General features: G+C 41.5%; 1 protein-coding gene across 3 annotated transcripts; it reads right to left on the bottom strand.

Moving 5' to 3' along the window:
* Positions 1-4,795: 4,795 nt before the first annotated feature.
* On the bottom strand, positions 4,796-18,198 carry LOC113485502. Of its 3 annotated transcripts, none has more exons than XM_026858669.1 (19): positions 17,877-18,198; positions 17,264-17,393; positions 17,008-17,101; positions 15,905-16,055; positions 15,381-15,543; positions 14,734-14,859; positions 13,473-13,535; positions 11,915-12,037; positions 11,418-11,573; positions 10,716-10,769; positions 10,242-10,459; positions 9,367-9,443; positions 9,080-9,190; positions 8,419-8,505; positions 7,450-7,557; positions 7,124-7,245; positions 6,786-6,908; positions 5,393-5,435; positions 4,796-5,213 (listed from the first exon to the last, which is right to left on the bottom strand). In XM_026858669.1, the coding sequence occupies exons 1-19, from the start codon at positions 17,977-17,979 to the stop codon at positions 5,136-5,138; spliced, it is 2,130 nt and encodes a 709-aa protein (XP_026714470.1). In that variant the 5' UTR covers positions 17,980-18,198; the 3' UTR covers positions 4,796-5,135. The 3 variants fall into 3 exon arrangements, with proteins under 3 accessions (XP_026714470.1, XP_026714471.1, XP_026714472.1); XM_026858670.1 differs by having other exon boundaries at positions 13,473-13,532; XM_026858671.1 differs by lacking the exon at positions 17,877-18,198 and having other exon boundaries at positions 17,244-17,361.

Raw genomic sequence — 18,198 nt, 5'->3', positions numbered from 1 at the left:
CCCCCCCCAGGCTTCCCCAGATTTCTTGTTTCTTCCCATTTCTCTGATGCTGATTGAGCGGGGGGGCGGAGGACCGGGGAGTGGTTAGCTAAAAAAACGGAGAAAAAAAACAGATAAATGCAAAAAGTGAGCAGTTGGCATATGGTGGGTTGAAGGGGCAGGATCAGCACAAAGGGAAAAGTGCAACAACATTAAAAAATTATAATGTGTGACTTACAGGGAGGGGAAAAAGCCCACGAAGTGGCCAGATGACTGCAGGAGATGTAACTGTTGCAAAAGCAAAACTATAAAGAAAGTGAGGAAGAAGAAGAAAAAAAAAAAACCAAACCAACAAACAAACCAAAACCAAAAACCAAACACATCACTCCATCTCATTAAACAATGAATTAAAAAAATTTCAGGTAATTATGGTGACAGCTGCGTTGTGCTTTTTTAAAAAAAAAAAAAAAAAAAAAAAAAAGCAAAGCAAGGTTTCCACAAAGAAAAACTGCCCCAGTCGCCTCTCTCACACCCATCCGTGCGGGGCCAGGGCCCGTGGCCGTGCGGGCGGCTGTAAAACACACCTGGGCTGGGTTTACCCAATTATACAAACACATATGAATATCTAATATACATGTACATTATGAAAATAAAAAAGTGTGTCTATGTCTACATATGTACCTATTTACACATACACACACATGCACATCTATATGTAATGTACATATGGCGATCGATTATTCATATTATGTGTGTGTAGTTATGATGTTTATATTATCTTATATGTATTATAGAACAGATATGACATAAAATACATAAATATAATAAATATATATACCTATAATATAAAAAGACACATATCTAAATACATCCTATACACATGTACATATATAGAATGCCTCTTCCAGCAGGCAGAAGCCTTTATTGCATTAAACCACCAAAGCTATTTCTACTGAGAGAAGCCTGATGTCCTGAACCGCCGACGTGACCGAAGGAGAAGCCCCACCAGCCTCTGCACCGTCAACGTGCCCGGAGCAGGACGGTGCAGGGCTGGGGTCAGCTGGGGTCCCTTGCCAGCCCTTGGGGTCCCCGCCAGCCCTTGGGGTCCCCAAGCCGTTGATAGCCGTGAAAGCATCCCTCTGCCTTCTCCAGGAGAGATGCTGGAGCCTGGGGCTTGGCCAGGAATTGAGGGAGCTGCTTTGTGGCCAAACCCTGAGCCCGCTGCAGCCCCAGCATGAGGCTTTTCACCCAAAGGAAATAATTTTCTTTTTTTTTTTTTTTACTGCAGCATCAGTGCTGGGCTTTTCTTAGTCATGGGGCTCCTTGGGGTGGCTGTGGCTCAGGACACGCTCCCCCTGCTCCGAATGCCACCAGCACCTATTAACGAGGTCAGCGATACCGAACTGAACCGCAGATTATCCGGCTGTTGACATCAATCATAATCTCCCCGTGTTGCCTCCAAACAATTATGGGAAAGGCTTGGCTTTAACGATAAAATGACACTGGAGACGGGTTATTGGATTTCTGTGGATTTTCTGTGATCTGACGGCAGCGAGGGCTGAGCAGGGGCCAGCAGAGCTGCATGGGTGCAGTGCCCAGTAAATTTAGGAGCCACCATCACCACCAGCCCTAAGGCCAGGGGGTTCATTAAGCTCATCCCCACCAGCAGCAGCAGCTGCCTGACCGCAGGCTCCTCTGGTGCAGGCAGGGAGCCCTGTCCTGGCCAGGCGGGGTCCGGGACAGCCCCGGCCGTGGTGGGTGGGTGGGTGGCAGCCCCCAGCCTGGCAGATTGCAGTGCTCGCATTAGCTACACCCACCAGCTTTGTAGATTAAAGAATTATGAACTCCTGAAGTTTTGCAATATTAATGATTGTAGCCATCTGTTAATCTGGCAGCCAGCAATGAGCTGTTTTTTGCTTTGCTTTTTTTTTTTTTTAAACTTTGCTTAGTCCAGTTATTAAAACAGAGTATTTCTGGCTGGGCCAGCACCTGGTAGAGCATGACTCTCATTTGTCCCATGATTTGCATCCTACTCCTTCCTGCTGTTCCTGTGTTAGTTAGCAGGTTTGGGAGTGGGGGGAGAACTGCCCAGGCAGGGAAGGGGATGTTGGCCCCTCACCCCAGCCACCCTCCCCTGGCCAACAGCCCCCACTAGCCCTGGGAAGCAGGGGGGTCTGCCCTCAGTGCTGGCTGCTAATTATGGCTCTCTTTGGGATGGTGTTTTAGATAACTCCATTCTCTGGTGCACACGTCAAACAGATAAATTCATTTAGCAGGTTAATTAGTGTCCTTGGTAGAAACAGTCTCAGCACTCTCACAGCCCCCGCGGTTGGGAAGTGTAACACAGGCTGCGGCAGCAGGTTTGGTGAGGGTCTTGGGCATCACCCTCAGCCGCACTGGTGCTGTGGTGTGGTGCTGTCTCACCCTGACAATTTTGTTGTAGAAATCCACCCTGATCCCTGGGGCTGAGAGGGGGAAGCCACCTCCTTCCCCTTTTCTGTTCCAATCTAGAAAGATCTCAGGCTCAGCGTCACCAACACCTTACACTGCTGAGCCCCATGGGTTTACCAGCAGTACCTGGCAGGGGGGTGGGTTTGTTCTCAAATATTATACTGAAAATTCCCTAAACAATTAGTGTATTAGCACCATGTTTCAGAAACCCTGTCCCTAACTATTTCACATTTTATTCACATTCAATATTATTCCCCTTAAAATAAAAGGAGCAAAGTCCTGTGTCAGATGACTTTGCAGTCAGAACCGTGATTTTAAGTTTACAAGAGAAAACACAGGTTTTGGAGTCAACAACGGCTTTGTTTGCCAGAGAGATGCTGGGATGCGACCTGCAGGTGCCACTGGGACATGACACCCCCGTCGTCTCCACCATCACTGCATGTGGCCAGGAAACAGGCTCAGGCTTCCCACCCTCAGAACTGCTCTGCAAACCACCCCCACGGCCGGTCCCAGATGCTCCTGGGCCAGACTTGAAGAACATCAGACTTCACTGTTTCCAGATGAAGCTTTATGTTTGATACAGGCACTTACTCACAAACATTTGGCAGTATCAGCTGTACATACACTTGCTAAAACAGCAGAGTTGTGTTTGCTAAAATACAATATTTGGATGAGACAACTCCAGGCGCCCATTTTCCTCTCCAAACTACGCATTTCAATTTTTAATGAGCTCTGTTCATCTCAATTAAACCTGGAGCAAAGCAGATGAGACCAGCCTTCAGCTTACCTTTGGGGTTATACTTAGTCATAGTCTCAGGATACCGGGAAGAGGCTTTCTGCTGTGGTTGGTAGTAGTGACCGTCCATCCAACCCAGGACCAATCTTCAGAAAAAGTCTTTTTCTCATGCATGAAAATTATACCATTATCTATAGTATAATCCTCACTATAAGGGCCTCTATAATTCATTAAAATTCAGAAGCAGATAAATAATGAATAGAAATGTTGTTTACTTACAGTAAATAAGCAGTTCCTAGCCCTTCTCTGTGATGGTAAATCCAGGCTCCAAGGGGTAACACAACCCTTGCCCTCACTGAAGTCTACACCCAGCCCAAGTTCAGTCTGGTATTAGGGCTGTACTTGGTGCTGCTGTTGTCTTTCCACACTCCCAGCAAAGCAACAAAACACAGTGTAACCCCTTCCCGGGAGCGTGCCCGGGGCTGAACACAGTTTGGAGAGTTCAGAAGAGCTGCCCATGCTCTGCCTTGCTGGGAAAGCACTGGAGCATCACAGGCCCGACTGTCAGTCAGGAAGGGAAAGCTCTTGCACAGAGCAAAAGCAGGGAACACAGGTACAGCACCTACCAAGACTATCAACATTTGCAGCCTTGTTTTCCTCCCCTTCAGCCATAACATGAGAGATCCCTTTATTAAGAACGTGCATAAACGCCTCTTGGAAGCTGGAATGAAACCCCTCAGTGCATCTCCAGCAGCACAGACCAGAACAAGACACAGCATGGCCAGCCCAGGTGGCAATCGCAGAGCCAGATTCCTGACTATGAGGGGAGCACCATTTAATTAAAAAAAAAAAAAAAGGACAAAACAAACCACAAACCAAACCCAAAACCAACCCAAAACAACAAACAAAGAAAAAACCCAACAAAAAACCCCAGCCAAAACCAAAAACCCCAAACCAGAACAGACAACACAACAGTATTTCTATGGAGTTTTATTTAACATTGTGCCAACTTAGATAAATGTACGCTTTTGTAGAAACCTTGACTAGTGTGGCTTATTTAGGTTAACAAAAGCTGCAAAAGCCACTGAAAGTCTTAAATGTGCAAAATACAGCTCATCACATATTAAAATTGCTTTTCCCTTGACTGCCAAACCAACACAGACAGGTATCGTAGTGGGGCAAAGAGTATAAATCAGGCTTAGAAATATTTGTCTATTTTTACCTCCACAGTTCAAAAGCTAACTCATACTTAGCTACTGTAACATGGATTTGAGAAACCCAGAGAACCCTCAGCACCAGTCTAACAGTCACCTATTGTAGAAACTAAAACAAAAGCCCCACAATTGGAAAACCCTGAAAATTAGATTTTTTTTTTTTTTTTCTTACAAACATAACCAGCTATTTACTGCATTAGGCCTTCCTGAATCTGGTTTCTTGAATCAAGTAAGAAAGCTTCAGTTAATGTCCTTCAGCCTCCAGAGTGGTTCATTTTGTATGACTGTACACTAAAGAAAAGAGGGTGTGCAAACAGCACTACTATACCGTTGCACACCCGTGGAGAGGCAGTTTTCCTGCTGCAGACATCTCGCCCACAGCGCATCCCTGCAACACACCAGAAGTAGAGACCTGTGCTGCCTCCTGCTTCATCGATGTTTCTCCCCTCATTCCCCCCAAATCAGCATCTCCCTTTAGACCAGCTTTTTTTAAAAAAAAACCACCAAAGAAACTGAAACCCACCATCTCTTTAAACAACTGCTTTAATACATGGACCTGCAAGAAAGGAAATTCCCAAAACATATCTGCTGAAACGCCACTCTTCACCATCTTAACCAAGGATCCTATCTTTGGATTTGTCTGAAGTGAGTTTTTAGCTGGATCTTTTTGGAGATGAGAACCAAAGGGACTCCAGGGAGAGATTTCTCAGATTAAGACAAGTTGGAAGAAAAATATTCCTGAAGATTTTGCCAAATTACAGTTTTTCAAAAATGTTTATGAACTTGGAGACTTCATGATGAGCTGCAGCACCAAGGGGCAGGTGCCTTAATCCCTGGGCAGAGAAAGAAAATTAGTTAGTGTACTTCAGTAATTTTTATAATAGTGTTATAACAAGTGACACTGACACATGATATATTTGATACATATCAACTGATATACATAAATAAGTGATAAGTAATATAGTTGTCACTGATACGCTTTGTTGTTAAATTTTAAAATACAGATACTCACTGCATTGTGAAAGAAGTTGCAAAGATGTTTTGCCCATGGACACCTGAAAAACAGATACAGAGTCTTACTCCATTTTCTCCCAGGGACACACCTGCCCCCAGTCTCAGCCCCTCCGAGTTCTGCATTGATCAAAGCTTTACAAGAAAGACTATCCAGCAATTCACTTCAGCTTCCAAATGGAGATCACTTCAGCATCAGATGTACAGTAAAATAATTAAGACAAAGATAGACCTCTAGAAATAGGATTTCATTGCATTCTCTTGGATCCCTGCCAGAGCATACCATAAAACCTCACAAAACAAAAAAAGACAATCATTGAAACTGCAAATTTGTAAAATACAGCTTAGCTCATGCACAACTGAGTGAAATTAGGTGTTTTATTTTCTCAGCTATACACAGCAAAGGCTGGAGAGACGAAACAGTATTTCACAAAGAAAGACAACTTACATGTCCATGATTTCCACTGAAGACAGTTACTAAGAGGTGAATTCTCAATGTTACTCTGCTGCCATCAGCTACGTGTGAATTAGAAGCGCCCGAGCAGGCAATTACTCTGCCTTCCAGTATGCAACCACAGCCAATTCATTTTAAAACTATTATGTCAATACATTAATGTCTATCACGCTAAAGGACTATACTTATAAACAGCCAGTAGTTTTAAAAGTGACACACCAGTGTTTATTAGCATTTGTAATCTAAATAAAGGACTCAATTTTTTCAGAACTGTTTTCCCAACCCACTGAAGCTTTATGCTGCTGCAGAGCAAGTCGTTTCTCTTATTTTTAAAAGAGGACAGGAATGACAGGCACAAGCCTAATGCTGTCCTCAGGATGTATTACGGTGCACATACATCCCTGAATTTTTAGGTTTCGGTGGGGATCTACTCCCTCACCACTGCATGAAGTGCTTTGTACAAGTCTAAAAGGAACATTGACATCTCTACACCCACTGTATTCTTGTAGATACATTTTGAGATACTTTCAACTATTTTCTCTAAATAAAGTTTTATGGAGTATTATGCCTCCTTAGAGTCCAGTAGCTACTCTGTTGCAAATCCTAATTAAGATTTTTTTGGTTGTAGTGGATGACAGCACTATTTGTAAGTAACAGAACTAGACTGTACCATCTGTAATCTCGATGACTGGTCAGGGTTGCCAAGAGCAGATAACGTGTTTTCATAACACTGGGAAGTGAGAAGGCCATTTGTTAGCAACAGGTAACACACAAATAATACCCAAACCATCGTGTTCAGTATCCTTACCACTGCTAATAACAGGGAAGAATAAAAAGCAAGAATGAACTGTGAGTTGACTGTTAATTAAGAGGAAAACTACCATCTGTGTTGCAACACACAATGATTTTCTATTTGGCCATGATGAATATTCACACTTACATATGCAGATTCTCCATAATAATATTCAGAGTGAACAGGCCAATGGATTGCATCTTCTTATGTCTGCATGTCAGGAACAGGCAAAGGAATTCCCCCACGTACTGGGGACCAAGGTTTTCCCACCTAAGCAATACAAAACCAGGAAACGCAGCACAGCTGATCAACAGAGACAACTTTCCTATTGATCCCTAGCATGTTACTTGTGTTCTCGTCTTCCCCACAGCACTGGGCTGGTTTCAAAGAGCTAAGGATTATATCTTGGCTGAACATTACTGCTGCGGGACTGCTCTTACTGTCCCCATAAACAGACAGACTTCAGGGGACAAGTGTTTACTCACAGTTTTAGCATTGTTGCTTTCTGACGATTTAGATCTCTCAAAATCAGGTTGACGGTGCCATGGAGAATGTGTTCTTCATAGGAAAGATGTTCCAATAACAGCCTCAGAGCCCAAAAGTTATTCTAGGAAGCGACAAAATAAGACCAGTGATTTAACCTAATTGCCAACCATTTCTTAAAAAAAACAGACTAAAATAGAGTTCAGCAAAGCTAAAGGGGAAAAAAACCCAAGTTAAACGTGTTTAAAATCTCCAAGCTGGTGTTACACAGATTTTCAACATAACTTGCTTTCATCTCTTAGAACAGAGATCAGTATCTAGGACTCACCCCAAAAGCCAGGGCTATCTCCAAGAAGGAAGTCAAGTACGGAAGATCACAGAAAAGCATCTGTTGTATTGCTTGCACAGCAAGAATAAGACAAGCCTCATGCTGCAACTACAGGAAGAGATATCAAAAAGAAAACAGCTATTTAAAAGCCCAGTTTCCCACTACTTGTATATCATAGCCAGTCAAATCAGCACTAAGTCAATACCACTCTGATCAGATAGGTTGGATGTCCGACACCATGTTCCGAAGAATCTTATGAAGACTAACAGACAGGGGAATAGAACAGTTACTTCAATTTATACAGCACGTTTCACCTGGTGCTCTCAAAGTCCTCATAGAAACATGAAGTCTCACACTGTCACAGAAACAGAATTAAAGGGGTGAAAAAAAAAAAAAAAAAAATCTGGCCCAGGAGTCACATATTTGGAGAGTAAGCTAAATTTCCTCAAAAGAAGTAAAAAGGAGTAAGATAGTTCCTTAGATGTATTGACTGCATTTAATACAGAATATATTTCAAGCTATCTTTAAATAGGTTCCACTATTCTTGAAACCTTCAATCAAAGTAAGTTTAGAAATTCTGGGCTATTCTGAATTTTGAGACAAGCACACTGTCAAGTCTCAGAGGACAGTCTCCTGTTTGAGTCAAACAGCACAAGATCACCCTGCGAGAAGTTAAGACAGAATCAAGTATAAACACCCCCCCCCCCTTTATAAATGCATAAATTTGATACAGTAAGACTTGTCCTAGGTTGAAGGTGGTGTCAGACCAGAACAGACCCTAATAGTTTTCTTCCCTTCAGATACATGCTCCAGCCTTTAGACTGTGCCAAGAACAGTCAGATTTCCCCAAAAAATCTTCAAGACCCTCCTAAAAGCTTTTCATAATAATCTGACTGTTTTCAATACTGCTGTACCTTCAAGCACAATAACACAAATGGTAAGTCTCCTTATTGCCACAAGCACACTTACATGAGGAGAGAAAATAGCAGGTGGTAAAGAAACATTAATTTTTGCCTTCAGTTCCTCCAAAAGGCCACCACCAGCAGCAAGCACCCCCTGCAACAGAAGTAATCAGTCACCAGTGAAGGGGAAAGGATGTCCAGATACTCTACAAACAAATAGTGCCCAAGATGGTTCTCTGATGTGCTTTTACTTATTTTTTCAGCATTTTTACATTGGAGGCTGACTGTTCAACACCATACTCAAGGAAAGTTCAGGCTTTAAAGTACTAACCAAACCATATCACATAACCTCTTTGTTTTAAGCTGTCTGCTAAGCATAGTAGGTATATTTGTTCTTGTGAAAATACCCAGATACTGACTCTTCAGGGCTACCTGAGCACATTTTTCTTAAACTGCTTTCATATCCATTGTGTTATCTGATCCATCTCAACATTAAAGGATGTAGAATCAGTATCAGGCATTGAGTTGCAAGCAGAGTTAATCTGTTTACTGTTGCATTTAACACAACATTTTGCAAAGTGTTACATTTAGCACGTATCGCATGAGCATTCAGTGAGGCACTGTAAAGTTAACCTTAGTATTTAGAATGAGCCAATGCCCACATCAAAAGGAAGTCTTGTGTAAAACCAAGACAACAGCCTCTTGCTTCATAGTACTGGCGCAGTTACCTTCTGGAAGTCAAGTGGTGGCTCCTTCAGTGATAGGGGATGGAGGTGCCCACTTTTTTCCAGCAAACTGCTACTACCCAGGATCATGATGAGGGAGCTCCAGCATTTAGGCTGAAACACAGCAGAACATTTGCTTTACAAAGTCAAATCCGTTCAGAGGGGTAAACTATTCAGAGAAAAAAAAAGGGTTCTGATAGTAAATCCTTGCATAGAGAAGTAATTGGACAAAACAGGTAATGTACAGAAAAAGGCAATGGGCTACACAAACACAGGTTTAATACACTCACATTTCTGTACAGCAACACATTACTGTAAAGGAGTTTGAGCGCCTGCTTAATCAGAACACCATCTTTCAAGGGAGACCCTGCAAGAAGAAAAATATTAAAACCATATTTTATATTCTCATAATAACTATAGAGCATGAATACAAACAAGATATTAACTTGGTTGCAGAGCTGTTTCTACAGAAACCTAACAAAGAAACAAATGAGTGTCTACAGCTATTTTACAGTGTTTTGTAGGTTCTGAGTAGAAAAACAACATCAATTGTAAAATATTATTCTGGAAAGCTGCAAAGAACTGAATGCAGTTTAGACTGAGCCATCACAGAACAAAGTCTTCTTTATGTACATCACACTACAGTACGATACACACTGTCTGCATCACATATGTCTAAGAATTCCATAGTAGCTGAATGTCTCCAAAATAAATCTTTCATTTCAGAATATGCCTTGAGATATAGCACACCCCAAGGCAGCTCATCAGTCATCCACAGCTAAACTAATGACAAAATGTAACATACAGATCATGAAGCCCTTTCCATCAGGAAGTATTTATTCTCAAGGTCAAGGCTGAGACATACCATAATGCCACGTTACACGCTGCCATTGGTAACGCCATGATGTAACAGAGAGCTTTGTATTTTCTTTTAACAGGTTTCAGCAAAGCAACTTCACAGCTGACAAAACTAGCGTTTTGTGTGAAGTGTACTAAACAAATCAATGCTCAGCTGTAAAGACATTCTTCCTGCCTAGTGTTATGTACCATGCTTTAGTCTGGGCAATTTATAGTTGGGTTGAGATTCCCTCTGAAAATTACTGGATTTAATAAAGAAGTACAAGCTGTAATTAAGTAACACATGTAAGCAAGAAGTCACACTTGCCAGCTGTAATCCAGGGCCCAGAGTCTAGTATATCATTTCCAATGGGGACACTGCCTGTCCTGAACATCTTCAGGTAGACCTCGAACTGCCCCGGCGTGACCCGGCAGGCCGTGCAGCAGGCCAGGCTGTTGACAGGAAACAGCAGCGAATGTGCAGCGTCGAGAAAGTCCCCAGTTTTACACAAATAGAAGGGGATTTTATCTCGGAGGTCTCTTAACCTGGAAAGAAGAAATGAATGTTTGATTTTTGTTATCATACAAGTTTTACAACAATAGATCTGCTTATGCTTGACCACTAGTAAGTTACATCCAATAAGGCAGAAGTTAGTTGCAATGCAGTACTGCTTTCACCCAGCAAACAGCTGCCCAAATCCTACTGCTTTTCAGTCTGCCAGTTTATTGCACATTGAGGAAACACAGACTGGGAATCTTAAGGCAAAGAAACAGTTAAAAAAAAGAAAAAAAGGCTATTTACCCTTTGGTATCATTGCATTTCACAGCTCTCAGGTAGCGAACAACTTCTTTATAGCTGGAGAGAAAAAGAAGAGGGTGAGCAGAAAGAGGAAGGAAGTGTAAAGCTATATACAGGCCAATCAAATATATATTACAATTAATGAAGCAGATCTTCCCACACAAGAGATTGTTGCACAAGAGGAGAGAAATACAGTGGTCAGAAAGAGACAGTTGGAACTAAGTTCCAAGAAGCTATCCACTATTATCTCTGTACTCTGGTAAAACAATACAGGAGGTTGCCTTTCAATTTAATTCTTTAAGTGGACTGTATTCTTTTGAATAAAGACTTCTCAGGTCCAGAGACCAGAAGGCCCTTTTTTGCTGTCTTCCACCTAGTCAGCCTTTGATGAACATAATTTATTTTAAACATCCACGTCGAAAACCTACTGGGTTTATGGAACCAAAGAAATTATCCGCTTCAATATTCTTTTCTGGTCTTGAAGTGTTCAAACGGCTTGATTCTACCCTGAAAAGCTTCAAAACCTGGCCTTGTTGATAAGAAGCAATGGGCACAAACAGCTTCAAATGTGTCTTTGTTTTGTATGTTTCCCCATTATACAAAACCGCAGATGTCAGGAAAACACCACTGTGGTCAATACCACGTGAGATGCAAAAGCTGGGTTCATGAAATGAAAAACCCCAAACAAGACCAAACTGATCTTACTTCATTTTGTCTACCATTCTCTCCACTCGAGCCTCAATTACAGGGAGTGCTTCCCACAGAAAAACTTTTCTTCCTTTCTGCGTTCTTCGGCCAGTGATGTTCTGGCCTTTTAAGACAGTGGTCAGTAATACGTGGTCCCATGGCACAACATTCAAGCTGCAAGTACAAAATTAAAGTCATTGTTAACCATGTTTTGTTTGTACACCATAATTTATTTCTCTTAAGTAACATGAAGATTTACCAATAAAACATTTTGAGTTTACAGCTCACTTTTTGCTGGGGGGGTGGGGTGGGTAGAAAAGGAAAAAGAGCTATATGCACAACAACTTAGCCATAGCATCAAACAACAACTCCTGTAAGGACAGGACAAACACTGAAATCTTCCCATAAAATGCTCATACCTAGCACTACCAGTGAAAGAACCATTCTATAGAGCTGTTTTTAAATCAGGTCACTGTATAAAATGTTATTCTGTAAACATAAACCAAAGAACATACCTATTTGAGAAGCCAAAACAGTGACATGGAAGTGAGATGGACTGAAAAAAATTAACAAACTTTTCATACAAGCTCTTTGGGAAATCACACAACACCAGCATCCTCTGAAGTTGTGTTGTGATCCTATGTTTTGAAAAGAAAAAAAAAAAATTAAAGTCTCTTAAACCTGGATGAATTACTAGTTAATTGCTGTGGTTTTCTTAATGCTATGGGAAACTTCTCTACAGAAGTTTGGGGATTTTTTTGGTTAAATGTCAGGCAGTTTGGATCTATATTTAAATTTAAGCTTTTGAGATTTTTAGTAGATAGATAACAGTATTGCTCTTTTTTTACTATTTTTAAACACCAGTATTGCATTTAATCCCAGCCAGCTTTGTCTTTAAAACAAATATCCCCAGTGAGTACATTTGAAAAACACTGAAGCAACATATGATCAGCTCGATAAGCAACCTGATCAACCTGAGCTCCTGGCAGCTTCACAGCTAGTGAAAGCACCTCTACTGCAAACTGAAGACAACATGCTGATACAAAGAAGAGTTTACTCCTTTAGAACTGGGGAAGGGAGACAAAAAACTCCTTTCCCTGTTCTTTTAAAGAAAGAAATTAAAAAATTCAAGAATAGTAATTTTAAATGAAAACTGATACAGGATTTAGGTTATACCTGTCATTAGTTTCAAATAAGAGGTGAGAATATATAATTGTTTTCGAGTGCTCCTGAAAGAAGTTAATTCTTAATTCATTAACCTTCTGTTGCAAGTGAATTTCGGGTTAAAGGTGAAATATAAAGCTAAAATGAGAAATGAATTAAGCCAAGTGAGCTCGATGTCCTCATTCATCAGCCTCAGGGGGAACTTTACTATGTTACATCCCTGACTACTCCATCCCAATGGAATACTACAAGGCTGCTGTTTTGATCTTTAACAGACACTATTTACTCTTTGGCTTAATAACTACAAGTAGCCACCTGACACCACCTTCTGGTCTGGCCTTAGACAACACTCCTAGAGCACAGCCAGAAGTAATCCATCTTGGCTTTGAGTTCCTCACCGAGTTATTTTCCTTTGAGGCAACAAAGAAGGGTTTGAATGTTTACGTGGCTCTAAATAAGGCAGGTATTGTCTTTGTCCTTCACAGAAAGGAACTAATATTCAACAGTGCTTCTAAAAGTCCTGATTTGTAGTGTACAGCTGTAGAACCTGACGGCACGCTGAGGTCCCTGATCGTTAGGGCTGACTGGTACATGTTATCATCTGTGCTCTTCTGCCTGTCCGTACTCACCCACAGTCCACAGGCAGGCAGCAGCAGGCTGCCCTTGCTCTGCTCAAACACCACCCAAAGCAGTACAGTGGGGTTGTGTTCCCTGACGAGGAGTTCCAGATGCTACAGAACCATGAGATGATATGGTGATGCAAGTTTACTTCTGGCTTTTAAGAGCTAAGGCATTAACTTTTTTTATTTTGTGCCTTTGAACAGAAATAATTTGAAATGCATTTTACATGCAAGTGGAAAGTTTGCAGGCAGCAACCACCCCATTGCCATCTGATAAGACAAGTCTTACCTTTGCAGCAGACAAGGGACAGCAATCTTTAATGAATCAGTATGACCAAGGTTCTGCCAGCTTCTAAGAGAGAACACTAATTAATGTTTGGCTTGTTTACTTGCATTTTTCCTCCTTCTCTATATTCAACTGTTTAAGAAAACACTTTTTCCTTAAAAAGCATTGGGAGCAATCACGCTAATAAGAATTATTTCAAACAGATGAAACAAGTGCTCAAAGTGTAAAACATATCCTAGAATTGTTTTACAGCAGTACCTGCCAACTGAAGCACACCTCCCCCCCGACCCACGCAGCGTAAAGCAGTACCAACCCCTCTAACCTGCTGTGTTAGACCACCGTGGGCACATCTTTGCTTTTAGGGGGCCTCTGCAAGGCTGCGTATCGTCACCACCCGAGAGGGCCAAACTACCTCCCATGTAGCTACAGCGAATGCTGCGGGACTCGTAACAAGCATACAAAGAGAGACATACCCAAATAATGTATCCAGCCTGCTCCTTGCAAACCTTGATAGTTCCTCAGAAAGAATTACAGAGAAGCTGCTGTTTCTGGCCAGTCAAACCAACCCAGACCACGTTTACTTCTCCTTTATAAAAAGCCTTGAATTAAAGCCCCAAAATATTTAGGTTTTGCAAAGCAAAGCTCTGCAACCTTACTCAAGCTAGACAGTAATCAAGCGTGAAACATCCAGGATATAAATAAGATGAAAGTATTTAAACTCTGTTTTTATTTATTTATTACACAGTCCTCCCAGCTGACAGGTCAGTCTCCAGACTTATGGGAGGCATCTAAAACTTATGACCCAAGGAACATCATGTCCCCCCTTCCTTCCAGGTCAGAGAGGTTCCTTCATACAATGGAGCTTGTGCACTGCCCGCTCAGGAAAGTTCCCCTGCCCCTGTACCTTCTCCTGGGGAACTAACCCCACCTGCCACCTTCTGCTGTCACCCTCCCTCCTCCAAGTTCCCATCTCAAATTCCTTCGCCTCACTGGAGATCATCTCCTCTCCTCATGACTCAATCTCACTTGACTTCTTCCTCTCACATTCAACCTTTAACTTTCTCTTTTTCCCCAAATCCCTCCCCAAACCAATCTCATTTCTCCCTCGGTGTAGTCATTTTCCTCTCACTGTGCTGCAATCAGGGCTGTGATCTTTACACTGTCCTTACTCTTAATAAATGGAAAACCAGAACTCTCTCACTGCATCTCCTCCCTTTGAGGAGCAAATGAAGATTACACACTAGATGTGGAACTGGATACTTACAAAGCAGGGTCTTTATGAAGCGCTATCTCTTTAGCTGCTCCCAGTAACATGACAGCAGCAGCTTTAGGACTCTCTCTCTCTGCCTCATTTAAAAATTTTGTCACCATCTCAAAAACTCCAGAATACCTAAGAAAGTTAAGTAGTCTATAAGATAAAGTGTTTGCAATGATGTACTTCATAAACAACTGAAAATTATGACCGTCCTATGGTTTGAGAGCAAATTGACTTGACTTTCCTCAAAAAGCATCTATAACATAGCGAAAAGGTATTTGCACAACCATTCCTTTAGGCATTTTAAAGGCACACACCATAGAGAAAAAGCTAAACCCCATTCTGAAAAAGATTAGTAAAAACATGGACTTCACTTTCATTCTTTCTCCGGTTATAATAATGAGGGATATTATCGAGTGTCTTAGTATAGCACAAGAGATCTATTTAAACTTATATTTAATATGTAGTTAAAGAAGCATTTCAGCCAGTGTTTAAACTACATCTGAGTGCAATTTAATAGCTCACTGGCCAAGCAAATTCTCAATGATGTTTCTGCTGTGTCAGGTGCCACGACTCTGATTATCACTTGACTAAAGGAAATCAAACCTGCACTGACCAGTACGTACTGCTAGTGTCAACACAACTCAGCTACTTACTTGTACACAGTCTCCATGTTGCGTGATCTGCAGGTATTGCATTGCCCAGGTGGAAATTTTGGGAGGCAGAAGCATTCATGTTTTGTGGGAGGCATTCTTTGTCCAATCAGGTACTTACTATATTCCACAGAAAGTTCCTGCATAAATTTTATTAGAAGACTTCCTAAGAGAACAGAGAGATGTGAAATTGTTAGTGCATTTTTTTATTTTTTCAAAATGAAAAGACAGACAATCACAAGTACTCCATATAAAATATTTAGCAAGTTACTTGCACCAAATCTTATTGGCTGGGAAAGCTTTGGGGTTTTTCTTCCACAGGGAGAAAAGCAGGAAAGTACAAACTGGACCTGCAGACCTGTGTCTGGTCTGAGTATGGCCCAGAAAGAGAGGAACAACAGTAAGCTGCTACTTTAAAAATTCATTAAGCCTTTGCAAGGAGAGCTGTGGACCAGACAAGCCATCCCTCAAGCCACAGACTGAGTAGCCACAGGTCTCCCAGGACAGAGTGAGAGCCTAACACTTACCACCATGCCGAAGGTCTGTGTCTATATCTGTGAGCTCCAAATTGAACATTACAAGAACACCAGCCAAGGCAAAGTCACGCTGTTCCTTCCAGAATTTGCTTTTGTTGTGTGCATTGCAGTGACAGAGGGAAGGGGTTGTCCAATTCTGGCACTATTTCATAAAACATGAAAAACGGGAGAAAGTTTTGGGTTTTCTTCCCCCTGCCCCCTCCTTTCCAGTTAAACAAATCAAAGGTTAATTCCTCTGAGTGAAGGACCACAATTTACTTCATCCTTTACACACCTAGGCAAAGCCACAGCGAAGTATTTTGATGGTCAGAGCAAGAGGCCAATACAGCAATAACTCGATATCATGGCTAACAGAACAAAAAAAAAGCCCATAGTAATTTAGATTCCTGAATATCTTAGAGACACTTAGGGCTGATGCCCTCCCCACTGTAAGTTGGTAACAGTTGGTCAACGCATATTCACTCCAACTTTGCTCACAGTTCAAACTTTTCTGAATTTTAAGAATCACAGAATCATTCAGGTTGGAAAAGACCCTTGGGATCATCGAGTCCAACCATCAGCCTGACGCTACAAAGTTCTCCCCTACAACACATCCCCCAGCAGCTCATACAAACGACCCTTAAACACATCCAGGGATGGTGACTCCACCCCCTCCCTGGGCAGCCTATTCCACTGTCTGAAAGAAAAACCCAAACGAAGCATCACCACCCACTCAGTTACCACAACTCACCCACTCCCTCACCCTAGGTTAGGACAGTCTAAAAGACTGACATTTCTCTAGTACAGTGAAAAGCAGTCCGATTTATTAATTTGATTCCAGGAAATACACTGCGTGCCTAAAGCAAACAGGAGGTACATTTGCTTATAGCAAGTGAATGTCTGCTCCAACAACTGGCCAGACCACTAGTCCTAAACCCAGTGACTGGATTGTGAAGCAGACAGATATCAACATTTAGGACAGGAACAGTTAAAACAATCAAATTTCACATACAATTTATTTTTTTAGTGTGCTTAAGAGTGATTTCTTTTAAAAAGGCTGTTGAGCAATTCAGTTTACTCAAAGTTGTGTGTTTCTCGATTACAGCTCTTCTTACCTCAGAAGCTAGTTTATCACAAATGTAGCAGTAGCACTGATTACAAATATCAGCATTTTTTCCAAGGGGTGAGCAGGTATCACACTCCATTCGCCTACAAAGTTGAAAAACATAAGGTTATTTATGAAACAAGTTACATGCTTATCCAACTCTACTTCTGCTTTCAGCTGTTAAAAAGCTAACAAGGTTACTTGACAAGTTGGACTAAATGTGGAAGATGAAACCCTCATATGAACCTCCCCACCACTGAACATACTCAAATGGGTGCATTGTACAGTCATATCTTGCATGAGGCATCACTTTTGCTTGTTTACAGAAAGTAACCATGAGTTCACATTCCTCATCCACAACTTCTGCAGATTTCTCCTCTCCCAGGGCAGACTTCTCTGCAGAAAAGAGAATATGAGGTGTAAATCAGTATAAAGGTTAACTACAACTTCATTACAATTTTACCCAGCTATTGACATTCACTTTTTAAAAACACTTCAAGGCACAAATGTTCTTATGAGTTCATATGGTGCTAATAAGAATGGTTACACTGTCCCAGGGAAAAAAAGCTTCCACATACTATCAAAAGAGAGGTAATTTAATAACAAAGAATCCAATTGACACTGAAAAGGCCTAGTCTCAGCTAGATTTGTAATATTTTGAAACTGCACAGAAATATTGTTTAAGTTAACTAATGCCATCAAAGAAATCCCAATAGTTGGCAAATAAGGACAGTTCTTCCTGGTTTGACTTATTTTTGAAGTACTCTGTTTTCCTAGCAGCAGAAAGCCACATTTCAAGCTTATCACATAACATTTTACTTCAGTTTATTTCAGAAGAGCTTTACCCAACTTCATGGCCAACAAGAGCCCTGTACTTACCCAGGGAGTCTACTAACAGAACTGAATTCCCAAGCGTGCTCTCAGCTTCATCATCGCTGATCAGGATTATGCTCTGCTCTTTCTCTTTTTTTGATGGCACCATGGTTACTGAGCTCCACAGGAAGGGAACTACCTGGCAGCTACCAGGACACAAGAAGAGTTCCCACTTTGAAGAACCTTTCCTCAGGAAGGGAAGGAAAAGGCTTCTTCAAGACACAAACTCTTCATCTATGCCGAGTCAGTTGCATTAGGGATGGGAATGTTCGAGCCATACTGCAGCCAGCTCAAAAAACATTGCAGTTTCCATCCAGAGCTGAGAAAA

Source organism: Athene cunicularia (genome assembly GCF_003259725.1).
Source record: "Athene cunicularia isolate RWA chromosome 14 unlocalized genomic scaffold, athCun1 chr14_part1, whole genome shotgun sequence".
In the NCBI taxonomy this organism is placed as follows: domain Eukaryota; kingdom Metazoa; phylum Chordata; class Aves; order Strigiformes; family Strigidae; genus Athene; species Athene cunicularia.
This window is presented reverse-complemented; position numbering and strand designations above follow the sequence as displayed.

Excerpts from the sequence above, each read along its gene's own strand:
- LOC113485502 (XM_026858669.1), bottom strand. The coding sequence starts at position 17,979 with ATGGTGCCATCAAAAAAAGAGAAAGAGCAGAGCATAATCCTGATCAGC. Across the intron at positions 16,056-17,007 it reads GTGATAAACTAGCTTCTGAG|TGCCAGAATTGGACAACCCC; the intron begins GTAAGAAGAGCT and ends TTTATGAAATAG. Across the intron at positions 10,770-11,417 it reads AGAATGGTAGACAAAATGAA|CTATAAAGAAGTTGTTCGCT; the intron begins GTAAGATCAGTT and ends TTTTCTCTCCAG.